Here is a 25225-nt window from a genome sequence, read left to right on the forward strand (position 1 = left end):
GTAATTTTGCATAATCAGTACACGCCATCTGGAACAATTAACCGATTTCTATAGAAGTATGAGGATCAGTCATATCTGCTTATTAAAGATCAGAAATTATACAAGTAATAAATCCTTGAAAAAACTAAGCGTACTCCCGCCTGTCAACGCTATTTTAACTTCAAATACTGAAGAATGCCTGATAAGGCTGAAAAGAAGAGATTAATATATGCAAATTACATCCAGCATTTAAAATCCCCACAACTGTCTCTGGTTTTCCGTCCCTCATTGCTGACTTTATGTTTTATTCATACGCCAGCTCACCTGTCACTTGGTAAGCTATAATATTATGGGGTATTATTAAACAGCATAAAGCCCTGCTTTAATTGGAAAGCTTCATTGCATTTTCCAATTATTTGGAGTAAATTAAAAGCAGATGCACATAGTTTAATAAAGAGTCTAATATCAGTTCCGGGAAATCAAAATTCATTGTCATTACTATGCCGTGATAGTTTTGCAAACTGTACTCAATTTCAGAGGTTTTCAAAAGAAAATCTGTCTATGCAATCTGTTAATTGTCATTCGGTTAATAACTGTTTAAATATCCAAACTACACAGCAGCTTCCTATTAAAAAAAATTAACTATAGACTTCCTGCAAGCAAACAAACAGAGCGAGCGCTCCTGGGCTGGGCCGGACTCTGCCGCCTTAGAGTGCACCTTAAAACAAAGGGTGGGCTGGGCTCCATCACTAGCACACACAGCGGCTGGGAGCTGTGGGACAAAGAACCGCGATTTTGTCCTTTTACCAGCCGGGGATGGGGTTAGGGTTGGGGGGTGGGGGTTGCAGTCCTTGCAGGCGGCTCCCTGAGGAAAAGGGCAGAAGCTGTTATAAATTGTGCTTTCAGAGGTCTGCACTGCTCAGCAAAAAATTAGCCTCCAAAGTTTTAATTGGTACACCCAAAATAAATCCTTTTAATGAGTGAATTAACTGATTTGGGACACAAACATAGGAAAATCAAAGAAGGCAAATGTTGTGAGCAATTTGTTCTTTAAAAATGGACCCCAAAGGGCTGTTCCCCGACAGTTCATAGCCCTTGAGTGGAGTGATCTGCGGCCTCTCTGGCACCAGCCAGCCACAGTGCTTACAAGTGCACTGGATAGCCAGATGAAGAGCTGTGTGCAAAACTTCTTGGAGCAGCCCTGAAGACCAGTCTGAAAGGTTGCTCCTGGTGAGAAATACAGCTGGTGGACAGAGCTCCAAGCTACAAGCTGCAAACACACAAATACATGTAGCGAACACATTTACAAATGGAGACTCAGAGGTGGTGCCAACCAGTGCGAGTAACCTTTTCATTTCTGTACTAAGTGGCAGACTTTCTCAAATCCTAGGTGTGTAAAGTATAATAGGACAAGCAGTAATTGACTTTTAAACTCCACCCACCACCAGGGCTGCAATTAAGAACTGCTGCTCAGCAAAGTTCATAACTTGTAGGCTCTTTCCCCCATCCAATTAAAACCCAGGTCTTCTGAGAAGGTGAGATGCAGGATTTACATTGCAGCTCTCATCTCAAAGGGCAGAGTGGCCAGTATCCAATCTGGCAAGGCCAGTCCCCTCCAGGCCAGAGAGAACATGAGAGCTTTCTGCCCAATAGCCGAAAAATGTGTTCAGAGATGAAGATAAAAGCAATTCTTGTGCAGTGATCCAAAAAATAGCATCTCTTTCCCCCCCAAAATTACTTGTTTTAATAAAGTAGACACACTGTGCCAACTCAACCATTTAATTATCTGCAAAAATGATGAATCAAAACAATAGTTTGCAACAATAAATGACTAACCTCTGATTAAAATGTCTGTCCTCATTAAATCAAAATAAAAGGCACAGTATCTTTAAAAAAAAAATAGTAGCCTGAGAAAATTAGGGACCTCAGTCTCTGTGGTCTCACCTGTAACAGTGACCATGGCTCATGCATGGACACTGGAGCATGTCTTCTCTCTAAGGAAGACGACACAGGGTAGCATTTGGTATGGTGCCCTTAGAGGACTGTGACATGATAGCCTTTGCTCATATGAGGTCCCGTGGTAAGGACGGGGGGTGGGGGGAGCTTTTATAATTGTTGATCTTCTTTTGCTAAGGGGCCCAGGGTGGGGAAGCTGGGAAGGAAGGAACCAGAAGAAAACTGACCTTCATAGAAGATCCTATCTTGGATTAGAGCTGAGTGGGGAGAGAAGAACGGGATCTAAGGCTGTAAAACCCTGAAACCTTCAAACATCTTTTACCCAGTAAACTGGATCTCAAGCAAGCAAATGGCTTCTAATGCAGGAGGGGTGTGTGGGGGTGCCTATAGGATACAATAAGACTCTGAATCCAGTCAGGGCTGATTCACGGCTGCCTTAACAGCCTGTGGAGGTCATACGCAGGCCAAGAGAGAGTGGGACCTCTGGGCCAGGTTAAAGGTCCATATAATAGCTATCATTTCTGGGGTGCCCTTTGTGGATGCTGTTTCTAACTTGCTAAGGCCAGATGAGAAGATGTGATTCAAGCCTACAAAAGAGATAAGGGAAATGATATTACATACAACAGCTCTATTCACACACCTGAACAGGACAGCATCAAGGCAGAAATGGCCCTAAGACTAGTTCCTCACTGGAGCAAGACCATAAATATTGAGCACCTCCTGTACACCTGGTCCTGGCTGGGTTCTCCACACACTGAGAAATGAGATGTCTTTGTTTTACTCTCTAGATGAACCCTGAGCTTTGCTGTGAAGACAACTAGTGTCTCTGTGTGTCTGTGTGTGTGTGTGTGTGTGTATACATGTGTGTGGAGGTCAGAGGTCAGCCTCAGGGGTCATTACTCAGGGAGGCTATCCTCCTCAGTTTTTTAAGACAGTCTCTTCCTGGCCCGGAGCTCTCCACTAAGCTAGGCTGCTGGTCACCAAGCTCCAGGGAGTCCTCGTCTCTGTCTCCCTAGCACTGGGATTATAAATGAGAGCCACTGCTCTCAGGGTTTTTTTTTTTGTTTTGTTTTGTTTTTTTGTTTTTTTGGTTTTTTTTTGGTTGTTTCGAGGCAGGGTTTCTCTGTGTAGCCTTGGCTGTCCTGGAACTCACTCTGTAGACCAGGCTGGCCTTGAACTCAGAAATCTGCCTGCCTCTGTCTCCCAAGTGCTAGGACTAAAGGCGTGCACCACCACCACCCGGCTTGCTCCCAGTTTTTGTCTGTGGGTGCTGGGGACTGGTCTCAGGTCCTCACATAAACTCTACTGAACAATTTCTCAGTCCTGAATAACTCTGAACAAGATAGGTCAGCTAAAGGTAGGGCTCCTTCCTTAGACCAGGGCAATCCAGCACAATGCCCAAGCTGTACAAGAAATATATGCAACCAGGAAGCTACCTGCCCGGAGACTACAGAGGTGACAGCACCTTTGGCAGAAATATCCAGAGTTGGGGACCAGGCAATGCTCAAGACAAAGATCTTCTCTAAGGACAGAGTTCTGCTGGCACTGGATATATTTGAAGTAAACACATAAGGCAAAGCACGTAAAAGCCCAGTGTGTTCACTGACTCTAGGGAGTGAACAATTAAGGATGCCTATATGTGTCACCAGAGCAATGTGCAGGGCCAGCGAGGTAAGCTTCCCTCTCTCATTCAAGATTATGAATGTCGCCTTGCCAGTGGATCAAGAGATCGCTCATACTGTAAAGCACACCAGGCACGAGAAAGCACTCACCAACAAAGAATCTCACCTTGGAGGGAAGGTTGGCATCATTCACCATCCCAGAGATGATGCTAAGACAAATCTGAGTGTGAAGAGCCTTATTCTCTGTGACATATGACAAATAATTCCATCCAAACACAGGCTGGACCAAAGGCTCCCTCTCCTTCTCCCTTTCCTTCTCCCTCCCCATCTCCTCCCTCCCCCTCCCTCCCTCTCTCCCTCTCCTTCTCTCTCTCTCTCTCTCTCCCTCCCTCTCTCTCTCCCTCTCTCTCTTTCTCTCTCTCTCTCTCCCTCTCCCTTTCCTTCTCCCTCCCCCCCCTTTTCTTTACCTCTAATAAATAGCCCAAAGAGGCTTAGGATCATCATTGACTATAAGAAGGGAAGTGCAGTGGACATGCAGGGCAGCACTAAAGGAAAGATGAGGTGTGGTGGGGGCAGGGGTAGACTCAGGTGCCCTGTCTGTGGGAAAGGTAGCTCTGCTGTCCTTAAATAGGCTAGGCTCTCCTCTGTGCAGCTGTCAGGAGTTATATGCATGTGTCCCCAGAGAAGGGAGAACACTCTGATGTGATGCACTGGGCAGCTTCTGAGCTGATTACCCATCCCTGTGCAGCTGCACCATTGCCTGGTAAATCTCAAGATGCTAGCCTAAGCCCCATAACTTCCAGGCCCTAGGCAGGAGGAGAAAGAGGGGAGTGTGAAGCAGAGGGGACATGGGCTGGCAGATCATGGGTCTTAGGTTGTGGCCTCTCCAGAGAGGTGACTGGAACATGGGAGCTGCGGTTGTTCACCATCCCTGGCTCTTTGGAGGCCTGATCTAGAGAATGAAGTGTTGAGGAAGGACAGGCAGGTAACACTGGTTTAGATGGGACCTGATGCTGGTGGACAGACAGAGGAACTCATGGAGCTGTAAAGCTCACAGCAGGGAAAGGAACTGAGGGTGGCATAGTGGGCTTGGGCCACCTCCTATAATTTTAAGGTTCAGAGAAGACTGCGGCATGGGAAACTGGTGCCCAGAGATCTCTAGACAAAGATGTACACAGCACAACCCGTCTAGCCCCACACCTGATAAGGGGTTGTTAGAGTTGCCTCCTTCATCCCCTTAGCTGCCCCAAAAAGGACCTGTGAATGGGTCTGGTGTACTGTAGTAACAGCAGCACCCCTGTGGTGTCTCTGACTGCTCCTGATGCCCTTGGGACTTAGAGATCCTAGTTAGCCATATGTTCAAGGCCTCTCTCTAGTGAGATCCGAGAGGCTGGCACAAGGGATTTCCAGCGTACCGTGGCCACCCTGACACTTGGGTGCTTTCACGAATCATTGGGGCTTATACACTTTCAACTTTCAGGCTGACAAAGGGAGAGAAACACACTGCAGTCTGGACTGAGAGTCATGGCCTCAGGGCCTGATGTCCAAACTTGGATTTAAATCTCAGCCCTGGGTACAACTCTGGGCAGGACCATCTCTCTAAACTCTTTTTCCCACTTAGAATTGTCTTGGGTTTTAAATTAGTGACAAAATGCACAAACAGTGCACTCGGGTTCTGTACACGTGAGGCACCAGGGGAAGGATGGGTATAATTAAATACATTATTTCTATTAACTCCATCTATTTTAATAAGATAAATATGTTTCTCTATTTTAGCTCCCTAAATGTGTTTAAATAAAAGACGTTGCCTTACTACCCTCTCCTCCTTTCTCAGCTGATGGTTGATTACTTCTAGGGACACAGACATGGAGAACAGAACAAAAGGCAAATTTGATACACAAGCCTCTGCAGACAGCAGTGTCCAAAGTGGCCCCAGCAGAGGTGTCAGGAACAGACGAAGGGGTTAAGTACATTTCCTTGATTATTAGTATGTTTTGGGCCAGGCCTACGATGGGGTCCTCTGCCAGGAAGGAAATTTCAAGAAATTAAACACACGGGGAAGGAGGAGTGCCCAGGTAGCTGTTCTCTGTCAGGGTGCTGTCTAAACAGAGTGCCTGTGAGGTCTAGGGCTTGTAGATACATGGCATCAGGCAGGATCTTGGATCACCTTGAGCTGCATGTACCCATGGTATCTGTGGCCCTGATGGGAGTGCAACCACTCTTTGTCTCAGACAACTGCAGTTGTTTTTGCCAAACTGACCTGGGAGATGGGGCATTCATCCAGACCCAGTGCTGCTCAGACCCATGGTGGGAAACTTAGGCCTGAAGTTGATCTGCAAGTCTCTGCCAAGGTCCATCCAAGGCCCCTTGTCTGCCTCACCTATGGATTTAAGGCATTGCTGCCCTAGCCCTGCAAGGCTTTCAAACCAAACACAGACTGAGAACACAGTGGGAGTCAGCCACCTTCTTAAGAGCTCTGAAGTACTGTCACCTCATAATATTTTTATTTTCCACAGTGACGAAACTGGCATACATCTTGGTGCTCCCCCACCTGCAGAGAGCAGGCGTGCACACAAAGGTCTCTGCAGCCATCAGCTCCATCAAGGATTTTTCCTGCACACACCAAAGGCACATACAGGAAGATTTTATAGATGCTGCTGGCAGGCTCTGCCTGCCTGGCACTTCCCTCTTTCCTGCCCCCAAGCCGTCATCCTATCACCTCCCCAGAAGGGCCTGTGGGCTGTCTGCCACAGAAAACAGCCCACTTCTAAGTGATGATGCATGTCGGCATCCTGGCTTCCAGAGATGCTGGCTGAACTGTAGCAGAGAGCCTTTACTGCCCATTTCTCTGGACTGGGGTAGGGGAGAACATATTTTCCCTAATAATCAGAAGTGACTATATCCATCAGACTTCTGTGAGGGAGCACAAGACTGGAGTGAAGACCATGCTGGGCATGTGCCAGTGTGTTCTGAGTCACGACTCCCCACAAATCTTTGGGCTCCTCCACAGGTCACGTCCAGCAGAGAGAGTGAGTATGGAGACCACGCATATTCCCACAAGACTTCCTGCCTTGCAAACTGTTTTCACTAAGCCCTGAATCCTCCCAGCAATTGGGAGTGTGTGTTGGGAAGGGGGGGCTGGACACTTCTTGTATTTCCCAGGTGTGAGAGTAGCTATAGCATTGTATCACCCATTCGAATATAATTCAAGCCTCTAGGGGACACTATCCATGCAAGCTGTGCAGTGTGCAAGCAGGGTGGCTGCACCCAGCATTTCCCCCTCTAAAAGCTAGGTAGCATGTGTCAGAATTCTGAACCCAATGTGACAGCCTTTGTCAACAGGTCTCCTGTTGCTCACAGAGACTGCCTGCCATGGGCCCCCAGATCTGCTGAAGGAGTGGAGGCTTAGCATCCTCGCTCCTTCTGTATACTTTGTTTTACCTACATCTTTCTGACTTAGAAAGGGGAAAAGCTCACCCCCAGGCTTTCAAACAGTCCTCTGTCTACTGAAGATGCTTAGCACAGGCAAGTGTAGGGTGAGCCAGGAGGATGGCGGCAGATTGGAGTGGGGGGACTAAAGGCTTTGAAAAGAGCGCTTGACAATAGGTCTTTGAAGATAGCATGGGAAAGACACAAAAAGACGAGGTGGGCTGACAGAACTGCTGCTGTGCCGGGTCCAAAAGCAGAGCGGGAAGCAAGGACACAGAGAGTGACGAAGGCTGGCAGGATAGGGGTGCGATGTGTCCAAGGGTAGATTAATCCGGGCAGGTGAGGTTTGAAAGGATACAGTCACTGATGGCTAGGGACATGAGAGACATGCAGGTCTGACTGGCAGATGAAGGCTCAGGCTGTGCTTGGAGGAAGCATTTGCTACCGGGACAGCAGGGCATTAAGTTAGAAAGGGCTGGTCAAGCAGGCAAGTGGTGGATCACTTGTGTGTCTAGGCACCTGCTTGGGCTAGACCACAAGCCCAGCCAAGTGGGGTTGTAGAAAATGAGGAGGGGCCATACTAACATTGCAGCTGAGGACTCATAGGGCATGGGCCAGCCATGGGCCATGGGCAGGGTGTCAGGCTCAGTCCCTCTGTAGAGCCTTGCAGAGACACTGGCTTGAGCTCTGAGTGCCCTGTGAACGGGCCTATGCGTAGTGTTCATTAACTCCTGTGACACGGCGGCCACAGGGAATGTACAAAAGCATATCCAATTAGCCAGGCCTCTGTGAGGATTTGCACTCTTAAATCTTTCTGCATTTCGAAAGGGTTAAAGCTTATTATTAGCATATAATTTACAGTCCTTTCTCCCAGGGAAGGAATAATGCACAGTAAATGCCACATTCATTTTAATAATACATGTTACAGTCTGTGCCCACATCTGCACAAAGGTAAAGGAGACAGATTTTTTTGACATGTCCCACTCTGCCATCTAAACACAGGCTTTTTGTTTCTTAAGTGACGGAAGGTTTAATCAAGAAAGCAGGCAATTCATCAATCGAAACAAGGCAGTGTGCGTGCGCCTGACAGCACACACATGGTTGTGTACAGAGCGAACCTGGCCACCTGTCAGCCACCCTTTTACATCAGGATCTACAAATACGCTGGGTGATCAATTCCCATCCTTCTGTTCAGCTCTTCTCCTTATTCTATTTTTCTGTAGACTTGATCTCACTGCCAGTCATGGCTGGGCCCAACGGATACACAAGGTGAGTCACAGCTCCCACTGTGGTAACAAAAGTCCCTCCCACCCCGCCACCACTGCCACCACTCACTTCCCTCTAGACCTGAGCACTACTGTCCAATGCTTTCACTGCATTCGGGAACTTCCCCCACACTGCACTCTGTGGCTGGATCAAGTTGCCAGCCACTCCCTGCTGGGCACTCATCTAACACCTTTCTAAATTGTCCCAGAGCTCCCCAGCACTCCAATAGATAAAGGGAAGCAGAGGTGGGAAGTGCAACATCACTTCAGGCCAAAAGAGAATGTCCAAGGAAGGTAAAGGCCACAGGGATACTGGGAACACAGAGGCAGCATCCGGTGGCAATCATTAGTGACTCACTCAACTCATACATGAACGAAAAGGAGACCCACAGCACGCCACAAGCAGAACCAAGTGTTACCCAAGACCTTCGCACTCTGCACACCACAAATCTGGGCTGTCCTGCTGTCTGAGCCTCACACCTCTCCCTCCAAGCCTGAGATGCTTCAGTGAGGCATGAGGCAGGCATATTTTTAGTGTTTTGTTTGGGTCATGCTGTGTCACTCCAAGTCAGCCAGAGCTCACAGTGATATGATCTTTGCCTGGCCTCCTTAGTGCTGGGATTACAGGTATGAGCAATCACATCCACTTCCCTCCTCACAGAGACAAGCAGACAGAAAAACAGACAGGTAGACAGACATAGAAAGAGAGAGACAGAATAGACAGGAAGACAGATGGACAGACAGATTAGTCACTCCAAATGAAAGGGACCATGTTTGGGGTGGAGTGTTTGTGCAGCTGTAAGGTTTCAAACAAGCAGCACTCCCTACCCAGACACACAGTACACAGTCTCTTTGCCATAAAGTATGTCCCCCGCCATCCCAAGACATACAGACTCTTTGCCACAAGATGAAGAGCTGCTAGCAGAAATTTTATCCCATTGGATGAAATGTATAAATCACGAGTTTCATAATACTGATAATTAAATGTCCATCTTCCAATTTAAATGAGAACTAGATTAAAGCTGCACGGAGAAAGGCTGATCCTCAGAAATCATTAATTATTTCTAATTGCTTCGTGCCTTCACAGCCCATGCCAGTTCCTCAGCTCATCCATAGATCTCTGCTTCAGATAAAAGTGTCCTCCTGTCTGTCCTTGCAAAGAGGACAGACTTCAACCCAGGTACCTTCAGCCCTCCTTGGCATCAAGCATCTTGAAAGGATCTGGTTTTTAAGAGAGCAGCCATGGAAGCCAGGAAGATGTGTTTTTAATCAAAGAGAAAACTAGGTGTGTTTGTGGGAGAACCTAACACTGGGGAGCAGGGAGTTGACACCATGGAGCCGCCATTAACCCAGGGCCACCTGCCTGGGGGTTGACAAGGAAAGTCCCCACCTCTCTCAGCGCTGGACCTTGTGTTTCTGCACCGTGGTGCCTCCTGGGGCCAGAGGGGTGTGGCTTTCCTCACCCTTTCCTCACCTGTTTTCATTTGTATTTGCTTAATTTTTCTACCTTTAATGCCCCCCCTCAAAAAAAGGGAAAAAAGAAAAAAAAACTTTTCTGGTGTTTAAAAGGCAATTAGAGGGAGGAAAGGGAAGAGAGAAACTGTAATTATATTTTAATTTCAAAATTATTTTAAAAAGGCAATTTCGTGAAGCTTCTAACTGCAGCCAGCAAAGGCCTGGGCACCTGGCTCCTCTGCTCTGGAGGCTCAGTCATTAAGTCCATCTGCCATGCAGCGAAGCCACACTCTGGGCTAGGGGATGGCGTGCGTGGAGACCCTTCCCTCGGGAGTCCTCTGGTACAGCTGTGCCTCTCTGGCAGAGCATGCGGCAGCAGGAGCTGGGGAGGTGCATGCGGTGCCCTAGGTGCATCTTTCTCATGAAGGTCTCCAGTGATGAGAACGGACCCCCTTCCCCACGCCGCACCGACTGTTCTCACCAAATGCCATTACCTACACAGAAAGTTGGGCATGCTATGAATAGAACTGAATACCCACAACTGTAAATATTTATAGTTCTCTCACCCATACACAGAGTTGCCTGATGGACCTGGGATTTTCAATATGTATCTGTGGGATTATTATCTACCTGGAGCATCTCACACAGAGCAGAACTACAGAGATAGGGCTGGCTGCAGACGGGCACACACCCACAGCCTCTCTGTTCACTCCATTCTGCTTTCAGGACTGCGTGCGTGGAGTTGTCCTCCACTTGCAGTGTTCTGGGAGGAAAGATTATTCTCTGTGATCAAGAAAAAGGATACTTAGCACCTAGCACCTCCCCAACAATCCTACCCACCCAAGACTTAGAGCCAAACCCAGCACTCACTGCCAGCCACACCAATTGCCCTTACCCCATCACTTTCTCTCATCCAGGTTGATTTTGTTGTATGTATTTTGGGATCTACCTAAAATTATCCTTAGACCACAGAAACTACTGGATGGTCAGACATCTAAACATCTGAAGAAAGTTACAAGAAAAAGAAAGGGCCTCTGGGAAATATGATGGGCAGGCCAGGAGAGGAGCCCCTCACTCCAGGGTCTGGATGAAGCTCTCAACAGCCAAGCCCCCAAAATCCCAACACACTTCCACAAAACCTAGTTTTCTAAAAGTATAATCAGAAACCCCCGTACACACCTAAACCCTCTGTGAGACTTCAGTGGCCCTGAGTTTTACCCAAGAAACACTCAGAGTCTGAACCCAATTTTATCAGAAAAGGGGGGGTTCTTAACAACCACATGAGGTTAACTGAGGTTAACTCACGAGCCACTGAAACACTGCATACAGCTGATGCTGGAATACTGAGTTGAGTTGAGGCCTGCTTTGAGAACCCTCCCGCCCTCATACCCGACTCCTCATTCCCAAATCCCTGTGCTCTGGGTATGCCTTACTCTTTCCAGACATGCCTTTCTAGTTTAATGAACTATGACCCAGCTTCATCCTGGCTCGTCCTGAAATTTCTTTTTGTATCAAAGCCAAGTGTGTCTTGCTTTACGTGAGTTTAGGTTCCTAAAAGAACCTGGGCACTGTGGGCAAAATAGTACAGCTGTGCCTCTGTTTTTGCCCCTGCTGACAGGGCTAAAATGCCAGCATTGAAGATGGCAAGAGATGCTGGGTTGGAAAGATGGCTCAGCAGTTAAAAGCCCTGGTTGTTCTTCCAGAGGACCTGGGTTCAATTCCCAGTACCCATGTTGGGGCTCATAACCATCTGTAACTCTAGTTCCAGGGGATCTGGTGCCCTCTTCTAGCTTCTGTGAGTACTAGGCAGGCACACAGCACAAGCATATACATATAGACAAAACATTCAAACGCAAAAAAATCTTTTAAAAAGTTTCCTAAAAAAAAAAAAATGATATGCTAAAAAAAATTAGTTGGGGAACATTTTCAGGGTTGGTTGTGAAATATCTAGTCAGATCCACTTGAGGCCAAGAGGAACCCTCAAAGGGGCTCATATCTTAGAGGTACATACAGGTAGAAGTCATATGACTCTGGAGCTCACTCAGGTGAGGAAAGGATAGCATGAGAGGGACAGTCAGAGAGGCGTAAGCCACTGCTTGCTCACGCAAGGAGAAAATACCTTAAACACAATGGTGTGGACCTTCCTAGAACTTATATTTTAAAAAAGATCTCACTGAAGATTCAACTAGTTTTCTTCCCTACAAGGTGACATTCTATATACATTCCCTTCATTTATAGCTAGCTAAAAAGCCAGGCCATTGGACAGACAGTTTGCAGGACATCCTTGCCTTGGACAAGTGAGAGATGCCTCCACACACATTTTCTCTCCTTACTTCAGAGTATTAATTTAAAAAGCAACAGCACTCACTGTGGGTCCCCCATCTTCTTTTGGTAAGTAAGATTGCACATCTGTAAGAATTTTCTAGAAGTCAGTCCCAGGAGAGGAAGGATGAGGGCCAAATGACTGCTTCATGGCTTTTTGGGGGTGGGGGCAGGGGGAGTCAAGATGGCAGCAAAAGGAATATGAACATTCCAGGACTCTCACACTGAGCCAGCGAGTTTCTCACCTACTTCCTCTAGCAAGAACTATTCTCTGGACTGGGTGAATCATGGCCAATGTGCCTGATGTCTGCTGAGCACCGAAAACCACTACATAGCTATGAAAGCACAGAGCCTGGCTCGATGAGGTAAGGCCGCAGAAGGGGACCGAGCTGGCAGAGGTGGTGGCCCTGGACCCTGGAAGCATGCAGGTAGCAAGTCACATAACAAGGGACTTGTCTGGTGTCCTTGGGCAGAACAGATGCTAGTTCAACACATCTGCCTGTGAGCCAGCATCCTGTACTGTCTCTTCTGCTGCCACAGGAGCTCTGAGCTATGGCTCTGTATGTAGGTTCTAGGGTGGAAGGAGACTGCCTTGGCTCAGGGAAGGGAACTGGAAAGTAAATGCCCCTGCACTTATTCAATGGGGCTGCTTTTTACACTCTTAGTCACACTGTTCCAACATCTTATCTCAGAAAGGGCCAACAATTATCAAATGGCTACTGCTATCTTTAGGAACCACAGAACATGCACAGTGTCGTGCTCTGCACTGGTCGCTGGGAGGAGAGGGTCTGACTTGTCATGTCATGGTTTTTAGAACTTCCGCTGTTTGGGAGTCAGTACTGGGTTTGGTGCCTTAATTGATTTTGGATTAAACCTCTAGAAAACTTTATCTTACATATATCTCAGTTTGATATCTTAACATATCAAACTGAGATGTGTGCCACTTGGTACCAGATAGAGTTCATGTGGGTGGAAGAGACAGAGTGGTCTCTGTGCCCTTGAGTTAGAACAAGACAGAAGTGGGCAGAAGATATTGGGGAATCGAAGGGGGAGGATGAACTTCCCGGTTCCCCCTCCATTTGTTGCCATGGTGAGCCTGCAGGCCTCCATGGAGCCCCAAGGGCCCACAGGCAGGGTATTTCTGGTGGCCCTGTGGGAGCTGGCTCCTAGCAGTGATTTGGTGCCTGCAGCTGCTGAGGGGACCTGAGCTGTCTGTGGCCTGGGCTAGAGCCTCAACTACCTCTGAAGATGAAAATCCCTCAGATTGTCATGGATATAAATGGGACAGGAAGTTTCTGACCCACTTCCCCCATGTCCCAAGGCTGTTACCTTGTTATTGCTAAACCACCAGCTGAAATGAGCTCAGTCAACACTTCATCAGTGTTGCACTGAGGAAGCAGCGGTCCAGAGCAGACGATCACATTCCTACCAGACCAAAGCATGTGCCCCGTGGGCTGTTTGCTGAGGTAGCATCGACAGCTGGGAAAGCCATCAGAGGACACAGGGGTGGTGGGTGCTGCCCAGTGCCAAAGCTGTAAGATGTGCAAGCTGCAGAGGGAAGAGGTGTGTGAGGGTGAGTCTAAGAGGAGGGCCTGGCTTCACAGTCTTGCTATGTACCCCTCTGACACTGAGCATCTGGGATGCAGTCAGCTTTTCTAAAAAACAGGCCATTCTTCCACACTTGTTAAGTTCCCCCAATGACTCTCCTGAAATAGTCATGGTACGTACGGAAGCAGTGCTCCCCAGAGACACTTTTCTTAGACACACATGACTTGTCCCTCCCCCTCTGCCCTGGCTTCTGGAACACAGCCAGAGCTGGGCCTCGGGGCTCCCCCTTCCCAGCAGGAGTGTCGCCCAGAAATGGAACAATCTTCCTTTGCTCTCACTTCCAAACCTATTAGGGAGCGATCATAACTAGAGGAACGAACACTGGCAGGAATTACACCACTGTGGGAGCTCACCTATTTAGTAACCCGAAGTTGCAGGTTTTAGAAAAGAGAGAGAGATTACCTTTTAAATAACCGATTCATTATGGGACATGAATGGATGTCATGTTCCCGTGTTTGAAATGTCACTCAGCATTAAGGATGTGTGCTGGTAAGTAGCGCCGATTTACCACGTTCCCCTGACAGACAAACACCCCTGTCTGGGCTCCCAGTGATGGGGGTATTTGTGGGCTTCCTGGGCTCTTAGTGAGTCACCTGTATGGCCTCACACCTCATGAATCTTTGTTCTGTAGTGAGGCCGCCCCATTTCTCCTCCCTGGTGAAGTTCCTGCCACAGGAACACTATCCATTTCCAGGTTGAGTTCAGAAACCACAGACAGAGACTCTGGGGGGCAGGCTGAGGGGGAGCAGGCTGTGTCCCTGCGGGATACATACTGCCTGTGAGAAATGGAGGTGAGGACAGGCAGGGATGGGGCAGGCAAGGCTAAGTGTCCAGTGGGGCCTGCCTGCTGGCAGGTGAAGGATGTGGTGAGTGTCCCCCCAAACCTGAGAAACCCATGCACTGCACCTCATTAGCTTCCAAGCACGCCACTGGCCTTTCTCGAAGTTCCAACACAAAGGAAAGAGGCCAGACTCTGCAGGGAGAGACAGCATGGCTGGGGACTGAGAGGCTGCAGCAGGCACAGTTTTGCACTGGCCTGTGACCGTGGCTGGCGTACCTGATATGGCATACAGATTGGAGAGCTGGTACTCATAGTCTGTGCTGGTGTTGTTTCTGCCTCGGAAGGTAGCCGGTAGTGTTAGGGAGATGTGCCTGAGAGAGACAGGAGAGAAAGGTGGTTACAGGGAGCGTACCGTGGCCCCTAGCCTCAGAAAGCACATGATGTCATCCATAACTGAACAGCATTCTGGAGTGGCAGAGCAGGTGCTTCAGTAGGCCCCCATCTTATCCCTCAGCCTTGGCCTTCCCAAGAAACCAGCAGCCATTTTCTTCCATCCTACAGGGCATTCCACAGAGATCAGCAGTCTAACCCACAGCTCAGTGTGGGATACATCAGTACAATCAAAGTGCCTGGGCTGGGCAAAGCACCCGGGCTGGGAAGAGTGGTTTCTACATCCACCACAGGTTGAAAAGGATTTCACTCTCAGGTAGCAGACTGGCGACCTCTGACAGTGAGAATGGCACCTTGCTTTGAGTTACTGTGTCTTGTACCCCCTGGCACAAAGCACACAGTATATCCTCATGGAAAGCACCTCCCATGGGCTTACAAAGCTAGCTATGAGCCTGTGACCAGAATGTGGAAGTGAGCTTGAGTCCAGAGCAAACAACCACCTCAGCATGATCATGGCTGCCTTTAGACAATGCTGCAAGGAGAACCATGGTGATGGAGAGAGTCGGGCCCAGCAGATCTGGGGAGTGGAGGAGCATTACCAGCTTCCTGGAGGCCTGCCCAGGACAGCCGTGGATGGCTCAGTTTCCTAAGTGTGGGCTACATCCAGCTATGTGTGAGAAGAACCTAGTGGGGCAATCACCATCGAACTCTGGCTCATCCACCCTTCAAAACCTCACCCAACCACCTGAATGTCCTCTCTCAGGGCTGAGGTGTGCTATCCTGGTGGGGCAATCACCATAGAACTCCACTCGCCCTTCAAGGCCTCACCCAGCCACCTGAGTGTTCTCTCTCAGGGCTGAGGTATGCTCAGCTTCGGGGCAGATGGCAACTAAACAGCAGGGGCACATGTCAACTTTGTTCCCCATTTGCTAGGACAGTTTCTGTCACAGACCAATTACTGGATACTTGTTGACCAGGTCAGGTGTTGGACATAATGCTCTTGGTCTTTCTGTGGCATCAAGTGCTGCTGGCTCAGGCACTGCGGTTTTCTGCAGAGCATTTCCCAAAGGGACTTGTGGGCCCCAGGCCTCTCTGCCATGGAGAGAGGCAAGTGGGTGAAGGAAGAAAGCGATGGCCACAGCATCCAGGAACTCACAGGGGGAGAGGGACAGTTTCTGTATACATGCATGAGGTGACATGAGGGGCATGGAAATGTGGCTATAAGAAGGCACAGACAGAAGCCTAAGTCTTTGAGGGAGGAGCCACTCAGCAGGCAAATGTTAAACCCAAATCAAGTTCCACATGTTTGGCACCTCTTTTTCACTCAGGAAGGAAGCAGTGACCTGGGGCTCAGGGCACAGATCCCTAGTGCTCGTGTGAGAGTACTGAGTCTGAAGCAAGTGTCAACTGCAGTTCCCATGTCAGACACAGTGTGAACAGCCTCACACCCAATTCCTAATCCTTCCCACAGAAGGGACTCAGAGAGGAGACAGGCCTCTTAACAGAAACACCAGTAAGAATGGAAATGAGAGAGCAGATCCCCAAATCTTCTGGCAATAATAACTTTATTTAAAGCTATGTTGCTTCAGAACTTGGACCCAGGCTAGGGAGAGGTCACTCATGCTTGGTGGCAATGTCCTGGCCATTTTTCTGAAGCCAGTGATCCCACGGACTCAAGATCCCTGCCACAACCTACCCCAGCAACCCCAGCAGGCGGCAGGGCACTGTACACAGATGGACAGCTAGAGGCCTGGCCCTCTGTGTGGAAGGGCACTGCCTTCCACAGTTCACTGGATATGGGACCCAGTCTCAAAGCTAGCACCTGGGAGCTGGATGGCCTCTGAAGAGGCATGTCATCTATCAGCAGACACAGGTCGAGATACAGACAAAACAAGTGTCACAGAACCAGGTGGAGAGCATCAGCAAACCCTTTAAGTTGGTGCGAGGGTTAATCTTGTCAACTTGATGGGATTTAGACTCTCTATGGAAATAAGTCTCTGGGTGTGTCAGGAAGGGACTTTCCACTTGGGCTGAGGTGGGAAGACCTACCCTAACTCTATGCACAGCAACATCCCATGGCAGTGGGTCCCTGCTTGAACAATCAGGAGAAAGCAAGCTGAGCACCAGAGCCATCTTTCTGTGCTTCCTGACTGTGGACACAATGTAACCAGCTGCCTCAGCCCCTGTCCCCTGCCTTCCCCACCATGATAGACTGTAGCCTCAAAGTGTGAGCACAAATAAACCCCCTCTTCCTTAACTTGTAGCCATCCATGAGCCCTGGCTCTTGAGGGTCTGAGAATGGAGCCAACGCAAACCCACTGGGAATTTTCCTCTGCCTTACACTGAACCCCATGGCTGTGAGGTCTCATCAGCTTAGCCCAGCTCCCACCCCACAGTCACCAATTCCAGCTTCAGGTTTTTGCACCCTGTCCCTGTGGCTTTCAGATCTGTTCCAGGCCTTTGCACTTGTTCTGTTTGCCAGAAATACCCTTCTGCAGAGGATGGCTTCTCCAGGCCAGGCTGCCTCACCTATAGGGCTTTGACCACCCTACAAGAGATACCCTGTCCCAAGAATTCTTTTATTTTCTTTTTTTAAAGATTTATTTATTTTATGTGAGTACACTGTCACTCCCTTCAGACACACCAGAAGAGGTTGTGGAATCCCATTACAGATGGTTGTGGTTGCTGGGAATTGAACTCAGGACCTCTGGAAGAGCAGTCAGTGCTCTTAACAGCTGAGCCATCTCTCCAGCCCCCAAGAATTCTTTTCTAACCATGCCACCCACCTTGCTCCCTGCACAGCCCTCCCTCTGTGGGGCAGAGTTTGATTTGCATCATTTTTTTTCTTCTCTCAACACCCCAGTGCTGAGAACAAAGCCCTGTAAAGTTGTCTAGGACTTGCTGAGTAAATAAATTTGACTTTGACTTGTAATTAGGGATAATTTTTGGAATCTCCCAGCAAGGCTTCCCACTTGTCTCTTCTCATCCCCAGGACTGGGCTGGTTAATGGTTTGGAAAATGCCGTTCCCTCTGACTCAAGGATAACTTTACAGACACAGTACACACTCTCCTCATGGCATGGCTGATAAAGGCACAGATATCAGACCCTGGGGGGACAGCGGCAGCTGCAGTCCAACTCCATGCTGAAATAGGAGACTGCTAGATAGACCATGCTGGTGCCGCAGCACCACAAGAAAGAGGACAAAAGTCTAGTTTCCACATTTGAAACTGAACCTGCCAGCCCAGGCCTTCGCCAAATCCCCATGAGATCATGGCAGGCACTGTGCTGGGGGAGGGACAGAACATTCCAGGGGCTGCTCTGATCACTTGGCTCTTCTAAAGCTGGGTCAAGAGCTGCACAGCTTCAACCACTACCAAGATATCCCAGGAGGTAACTATGTCTGGTGCCCACTGTGTAGCAGAAACAGGGGATCACAGGAGTGGGCTGCAAGGGACCACTTCATGGGCAGACACAGTGACTATGGAGACATCCCCTAACAACCAGGAAAGCTAGAGGGCAGGCTGCCCTCTCCTTGGGAGCCTTGGGGAATCATCAGTCATCAACAACCACTACTTGACGTAGATAACAATTTTTCAACATCTGGTTGATGGCGTCAGGGCAGCCTCTAAGCCCTACAGAGCCTTTCTCCAGCTTTGCCCCATCAGGACCTGTCAGGACTTGCCCTGGGGAAACAGGCCAGACCTGCAGGGCTGGGGCTGGACGCTGCTTCTGGAGCCATTACATCAGTGCAGAGGGGCTGGTGGTTCTGTAACAGATGAGCATCAGGCCGCTGCCAACAACAACTCCAGCTAAATAGATGCTAAGGGAAATTTCATTCTTGCCCCAAGTCAATATGAGGCACCTTATTCAATTAACATGGCCACTAAGCCTCAGACAGCCCTGTACAGAAGCCCTTCAGCCACACATGACATTTTATTACGGGACAGTAGTTGCCAGCACAATTTATTTCCTTTCATTCTGCCATTTCCTTGCTGATTTAAATCTGTATTTTCTAGTGTTGATTCCAGGTCTGTGTGAATGTTTTAAATACAACCATCAATCTTTCAGACCCCGTGGTAACATGGAAGGGAGATGGCTCTGCTGAGTGACAGCAGACCCAGCTGTCTCTTCAGACTGTGGGGGACAGCAAGGAGGGGGCTGTGGCTAACCTGCAGTTGGAGATGGCTGTTGTTCTGTGTTGTGTTCCCTGTACATACATGTAAGGTCTCTTCATTCTGTTCTCCCAGGGCTGAAAATTACCCTCTGAAGCATCAGATTCCAGTGTGTGCTTCAGAGACTTAGGGGTTCCTAAGACGTTGAGTGGGATGCCAGGTCACAACACTTCCACAATATTGAGCTATTTGACTTTCCTTAAATGGGATATTAAAAAGCATAACTTAAGCCCTGTGTGGTAGCTTATACCTATAATCCTAGCATACAGAAGGCTGAGGGAAGAGTATCACTATGAGCTCCAGGCTAGCCTGGGTTATATAATATATATATAAATATGTACACATATATATATGTACATATGTTTTATATATATAGGTATATATACATACACACATACATGTATGTGTGTGTATGTATATAATCTATATATAGAAATTGAGCCAGAAATGTATGTATATATACACATATATACATATTATCACAAACTACACACAGACCTGGGCGGCTGTCAGTGGTTAAGAGCACAGAAGGCCTGAGTGTTGTCCCCAGCAACTGTATCCAATGGCTTATAACCATCCATAACTCTGGCTCCAAGGGCCCACAACACCCTCTTCTGGGCCCTACATGGCATCTGCACTCACATGCACAGACCACACACAGAAGTATTTACACATATCATTACAATAATAATAAAAATAAATATTTTTTCAAAAAAAAAATAAATAAATAAATAAATAAATAAATAAATATTTTTTCAACGACAATAAATGCTAGACTCAGAGAAAATAGGCATCAACATGCACTGCACTCTGACAGGGGCATATTCAGAACACTTACAACTTAGAAGATAACTCAGCACAGAAGTGGGTACAACACTGGAACTGACACATCCCTAAGGGAAATACGAGGAGCAAATTCACCATGAAAAGACTTCATCATGAGTTGGGAGGGGCATGTGAGTTTCCAGCGTAGTAAATGCGTCTCCCTCTACCTTCCAGAGTGAAATGAGATGTCAGAGATGGACACTGCCAACCCTTGGCAAGGACGAGGGGAGCCAGAAATGTCAGGCAGCCCCGGAATCAGCACAGCAGCAAACCCACATCAGAGAGCAACTTCAAGTCACACAACCCAGCCATTCACAGACGTCTAACCAAGAGAAGGAAATGGAAGTGTGTTTCTACACCAAGAATCATTCACAAAAGTACTATATTGGCTTTATTCAACAGTACTAAGAACAGAACAGATGTACAATGCCAGGTGATCAGAGGATGACTTGTCATACTGTGTCAAACTGAGCAATCAAAAATGGACAGACTACAGGCATGCAAGACAGGTCAATCTAGGGTAACTAGACTGAGTAAATACAGGGCAGAAAATAATACACACACTATGATGCCATTTCTAGAATGCTCTAGAAAATGCAAACTAATCCATAGGGCTAGACCAGGGGCTGCCCAAGGAAGGAGGAAGGATGCTTTACAGACACACGGGGGCGGGGGGGACACACTCAAGACCTTGGTTTTGTTGAGAGTCCCATGTGTGCACACACATTCACCCACAAAGCATATGAAGTATGCACAGCTTATAATATGCACATCCCACGTCGACAAAGCCTGACTGCTCTCCCTGCTAAGTAAGAGTAAGGATCTGATTAGCAACGACAAGGGAGCTCATGGAATTCCAGAGCAGGCAGTGGCAGCCATCTCGGGTGGTGGGTGAGGCCTGGAAATACCGATGTGATTTTCTGACTCTTTCTATTATACTCAGTGCCTAGAGATGACAGAGAGCCTGAATTTGAAAGATAAAAAGTTGTGCCATAGGAACCTTTTTACTTCTTCCAGTTGAAGACAACAAAAAAGGCATGGCTGCCTCTTTCTCTGGAATAAGTGCATTAAAACTGTAGCTGCCAACCGGCTACTAAGGAGGCTGAGGCAGAAAGGATTACTGGAGAAGTTCAGGGCTACCTGGGCAACAGAGTGAGATACTGGGGAAAATGGGCTAACCTGGGCAACAGAGTGAGATACTGGGGAAAATGCTCTAGTGTGTTCCAAGCTTAGGAATGGGAAGCAGACAGGGTAAATAGACTAGGGCTTATTCACTCTCTTTGGATGTGGGAAATGGTGTGCTTTAGATGGAAAACATGCTAGCAGACATTCTCACAGACTCTACCTGGAAAGTCAGTACAAAATCCCCAAGCCAGCTACCTCCTGGTGGCCAGGTGCTGAGGTTGCCCAGCCTGCAGAAGTACCTGGAGAGTTCCCCAGCTAAGCAGGTGGGCACATGGCTTGCTGCAGATTGGACTTGGGTGCTAACTCTGCACTGCCTATGAAGGTTCATGAAAAGCTGAAGACAGCACTGTAAGATCACCATAGAAAGTTATACATGCATAGAGCAGTGGCCATGGTGGGGGGTCAGAGCTGGGAGAGGGCTGAGGAACTAACTGGTGGAAGCACTGTGTGTGGAGCGGAACCTCAGCTGGCAGGAACTGGGACTTTGGGCAGAAAAAATGGGGCAGCTTTGATGACCTCCTAACATTGCCAGGGGCAGAACAAGTAGAAGGGACAGATGAGCTGGATACTGTTCTGCAACACAGCTGTTAGGCAGCTCCAAAACAGCATGTCACAGCCAGCCCAGAGGGACAGTCCCCTCCTGTGCACAGGGCCAGTGCCAACAAGCCTGAAGGATGTCCGGCTCTGGGACATGACTGTGGTGACATCAGCAGTAGCTCCGGGGGTAGGGGTGGGGTGGATGCACCCACCTCACGCACTTCATGCTTTTCATTGCTAATGTTCTGATGAAATGTTGCTTCCCTTCTAATCAGAAAGCAAAGCCAGGGGGAGACTCTTAGAGATGGCACAGGGGACAGCCCCCAGCACAGCACTGGTGTGAAAGAGCTATCTCATCATCTACACCAAGTGTGTGGGATGTGATCTCGAGCAGTCCAAGAAGGAGGGTTGGGGACAGCAAAAGGACCATTCCAAAGCAATGGCAGCTGAGCTGAAGTGATGGGGGTGGGTGGCAAATGGCTAAATGAAATTCCCTTTTATTCCTGCAAAACACCACTGGGAAGAAGTCGGCTGCGATGCACAGCCTCAGCACCAGGTGTGAGGACGTGCTTAATGAACACCACTTAATGAAGAAAAAGGCTCTGAGAAAACACCTGGTGCAGCAGGGTGCAGGAGTCGAGTCACGGGACGGGCCTTCCCTGCACCTGCTGGCATTTTAATCAGCACCTTTTGGAGAATCCCCACAACAAGCTGGTCAATGGTGTCAAAAAAGGTCCCTGGCCAGTGACTACACTCGCTGACAGTCTAGGGACCCTTGCTTCTTAAGGACCATATGCTCAGGGGCTGGCTCAACCTGAAGGTAATTAAAATGCATCATTTTCAGCTGCAAGGACCTGGCCTGCATGCAGACCCCTCTCAGACCTCTCAGGATGGCTCCTGTCCTCCAAGTACCTAACACTGGGACTGAGCTCTAAAGAGTCCCAAGGAAGCCAGAGGCTCCTCATTCTTGGACCCGGGTCCTGGGAAACAGAAAGGCTGTATTTCAGCAGCCACAGGCCCCAACTTGTTTTCTGTTGTGCTTTTTCTTCTCTTGCTGCTCTTGAAGGCCTTCCCCAGACGCTACCACTGTTGTTTTTCAACCGTCTGATGTGACATTTTTCCATACCAGCAGAAGGTGAGTGCTGTATGCTTACCACAAAGCTTTCTAGTTGCTGGTGAGCAGGGTTCTCCACGGAGAGATGAGTGTTGTTACAGATGAGCACACAGGAGCCACAGACTGTCCACATGGTTATTCTTTAGGTTTATTTTGGTGTGTGTGTGTTGGTGTGCATGTGGAGGTCAGAGGACAAAATGTGAGAGTCAGTTCTCCTAACATGGGTCCAGGGATAGAACTTAGGTTGTCAAGCTTGGTGGCAAGTAACCTTACCCACTGAGCCAACTGACCAGCCCTGCCCATCTGTCTTTAACAGGTCTCCTGCTATAAGCTAAGCACCGTGCTACATGCTGAGATGGTTTAAGAAGTCAGAGTGAAACGCCTTCTCCCAGCGGGAGTCTACTGGCCACAAACCGAAACACACATAAATCTATCACAAGGCAAAAATCTCTAAAACCCAAAGACTAGAGGAGTATAAGGTTTCAGGCTTCGGTTTTAAAAATAATAGGGGGTCGGGGACAACAGCCAACACCTGTTGACAGTCTCCTCCTGCATGGCCTCACCTGGGAAGGGGAGAAATGGCTCAAGCAACAAAACAGCTATTCCTGGGCCAAAGTACAACCCAAGCAATGCCACAGACACAAGCAATGGGTGGTGGAGAGAGCTGGAAGATGGCGTGAACTCAGTGCAGAGGGCTTTCTGGGGAAGGGATGCCAGAGGCTTCGTCCCGGCAGGCTCCTGGGAACACGATGGATGGTTTCCCCTACTCAAATGCCCCACAACCATCTCTACACAACCCGGTAGGGCACACAATGTTCTACAGATGGGGACACAGTGGCTCAGAGGGTGAAGGAAGTTGCCCGAGGTCACAGAGCTATAGAAAATGGCTGGGCTGTCATTGAAACCATGTTCTCTCTACCACACCACACTACCTTACTGAGGAACTGCAAAGCACAAACACAAAATTGTTTGCTTCTGTCCAAGCCACTCATCTTGGTTACTACAACTCCAGCCTACCAACCTATACGATGAACTTCCCTCATGGGCAGTCCCCCAGCCCTCACAGAGCATAAAGAACTAAACAAGCCAAAAAAAAAAAAAAAAAAAAAAAAAAAAAAAAAAAAAAAAAAAAAAAAAAAAAAGACCATAGCAAAATCTGTCCTAGGAATTCTAAGAAAATCTCAACTCCCCGAGTTCCTGCAGTACAGCTTTAAAGTGTGTGCAGCTCGACAGCATATGGCAAATCAATTACTAGTTTAAATCTTAAAACAAAAACATGGCAAATGCAGCACAGAAATAATCAGGTACAATGGTTCAGCTCAGATTACAGCGGCCACTGGAGTTTTGAATACAATTAATCATCGTTCCAGGCAATGGGAAGCCATATTGACACTTATTCCTAATTTGAATATTTAATTAGGGTGAAGTTCTTCATCAAATTATCGCAGAACTGGGAGAAAGCCTGGAAGACTTACACAATTACCACCTTAACCCCTTCCCAGCTGCTCCCTGCCCAAGAACACTCTAGCTCTGCAGGGAGGAGGACGCCTGCTCTGTTCTGCCCTGATTCTGTATGTGTATGTGTGTGGGGTGGGGTGGGGGTGGGGGGCTGGAAGAGTTAAGACTGAGAGAAGGAAGCCAAAGAAAGAGCCCAGCATGTGAACCAGGCCTGCAGTGACTTGAGATCGAGATACAGATGACCCCTGAAGAGCTGCATGCTGGATATGATGGAGCACTTGCTACAACAGGTCTACTCCCACCCCCCACTCAACTCTCACCAGGAGATGCATTGAGCCAGCATGGAGGTGCCTGTATCCCCATCTTAGAGAAGGAGAAACAGAGGCTTAGAGGAGTGCTGAGACCTGCCCCAGTGGTCAAGTCAGTCCAGTTACTCATCACCCAGCAGTTCCGACAGCAGTTCCCTTCAGCCATTAGTCTGGTTCATCAGCTAATCAACATGGTCTCTCAGCCCACTTCTAAGACTTTGTGACCCCTGCTGCAGCCTCTTTGGCATATATTCACTCTGGAAATCACGTCCACGTAAAAGATACATAGACGTGCTTCCTGTGTGCTGTGTGATATGAGAGTTAACATTAGTAATTAAGATAGGAATGAGAGAGCTTGCATCCGCCTTGGCCAAGCTACCATGGAAGGCGGGTTTATGACAAATTGCTGTCATCAGAACCACTCAGCCTTGTGAGTTTATTGTTATTCAGTAAATTCTGATATTGTGAGAAGTTACAGGCTGCTCCTCTGTGTTTCTGGCATAGTATGCTCACGGCACCCACCACATCTGGCTTTCATGTTGAACTCAGGTCTGTAAAGCACTTTATGGGCTGAGCTCTGCAGTCAGCCCTCTTGAAAACACTTTGGTTGGCTTTCATTACATTTCACCCCAGAGATTACATAACCGGAAGTAAGGCTCCAACCCCCAAGTCACGCCTTCTCACCACCCTCACTCAGCTATGTCCTCTTCTGAGCTCCACGGACATGGTCAGGCACAGTGACAGACTGACAGGGCCACAGTGGCAAATGTCTCCTAACAGATTCAAATGGTTCATCACCCTCTTCTGGAGAGCCTCCT

General features: G+C 48.3%; 1 protein-coding gene across 4 annotated transcripts in view; it reads right to left on the reverse strand.

Annotated features, from left to right (window-relative positions):
* Mvb12b (multivesicular body subunit 12B) overlaps positions 1-25225 on the reverse strand; it is a 163512-nt gene that overhangs the window by 60849 nt on the left and 77438 nt on the right. For all 4 annotated transcript variants that reach the window (XR_004118528.1, XM_031369922.1, XM_031369925.1 and 1 more), the window contains one exon: positions 14694-14788. Coding sequence is in view for 3 of the 4 variants with exons in the window: in XM_031369922.1 (XP_031225782.1) it covers positions 14694-14788 (95 nt within the window). In the remaining variant the exon portion in view is untranslated. The remainder of the gene's footprint in view (positions 1-14693; positions 14789-25225) is intronic.

This window comes from Mastomys coucha, unplaced genomic scaffold, assembly GCF_008632895.1.
Source record: "Mastomys coucha isolate ucsf_1 unplaced genomic scaffold, UCSF_Mcou_1 pScaffold15, whole genome shotgun sequence".
Lineage (NCBI taxonomy): Eukaryota > Metazoa > Chordata > Mammalia > Rodentia > Muridae > Mastomys > Mastomys coucha.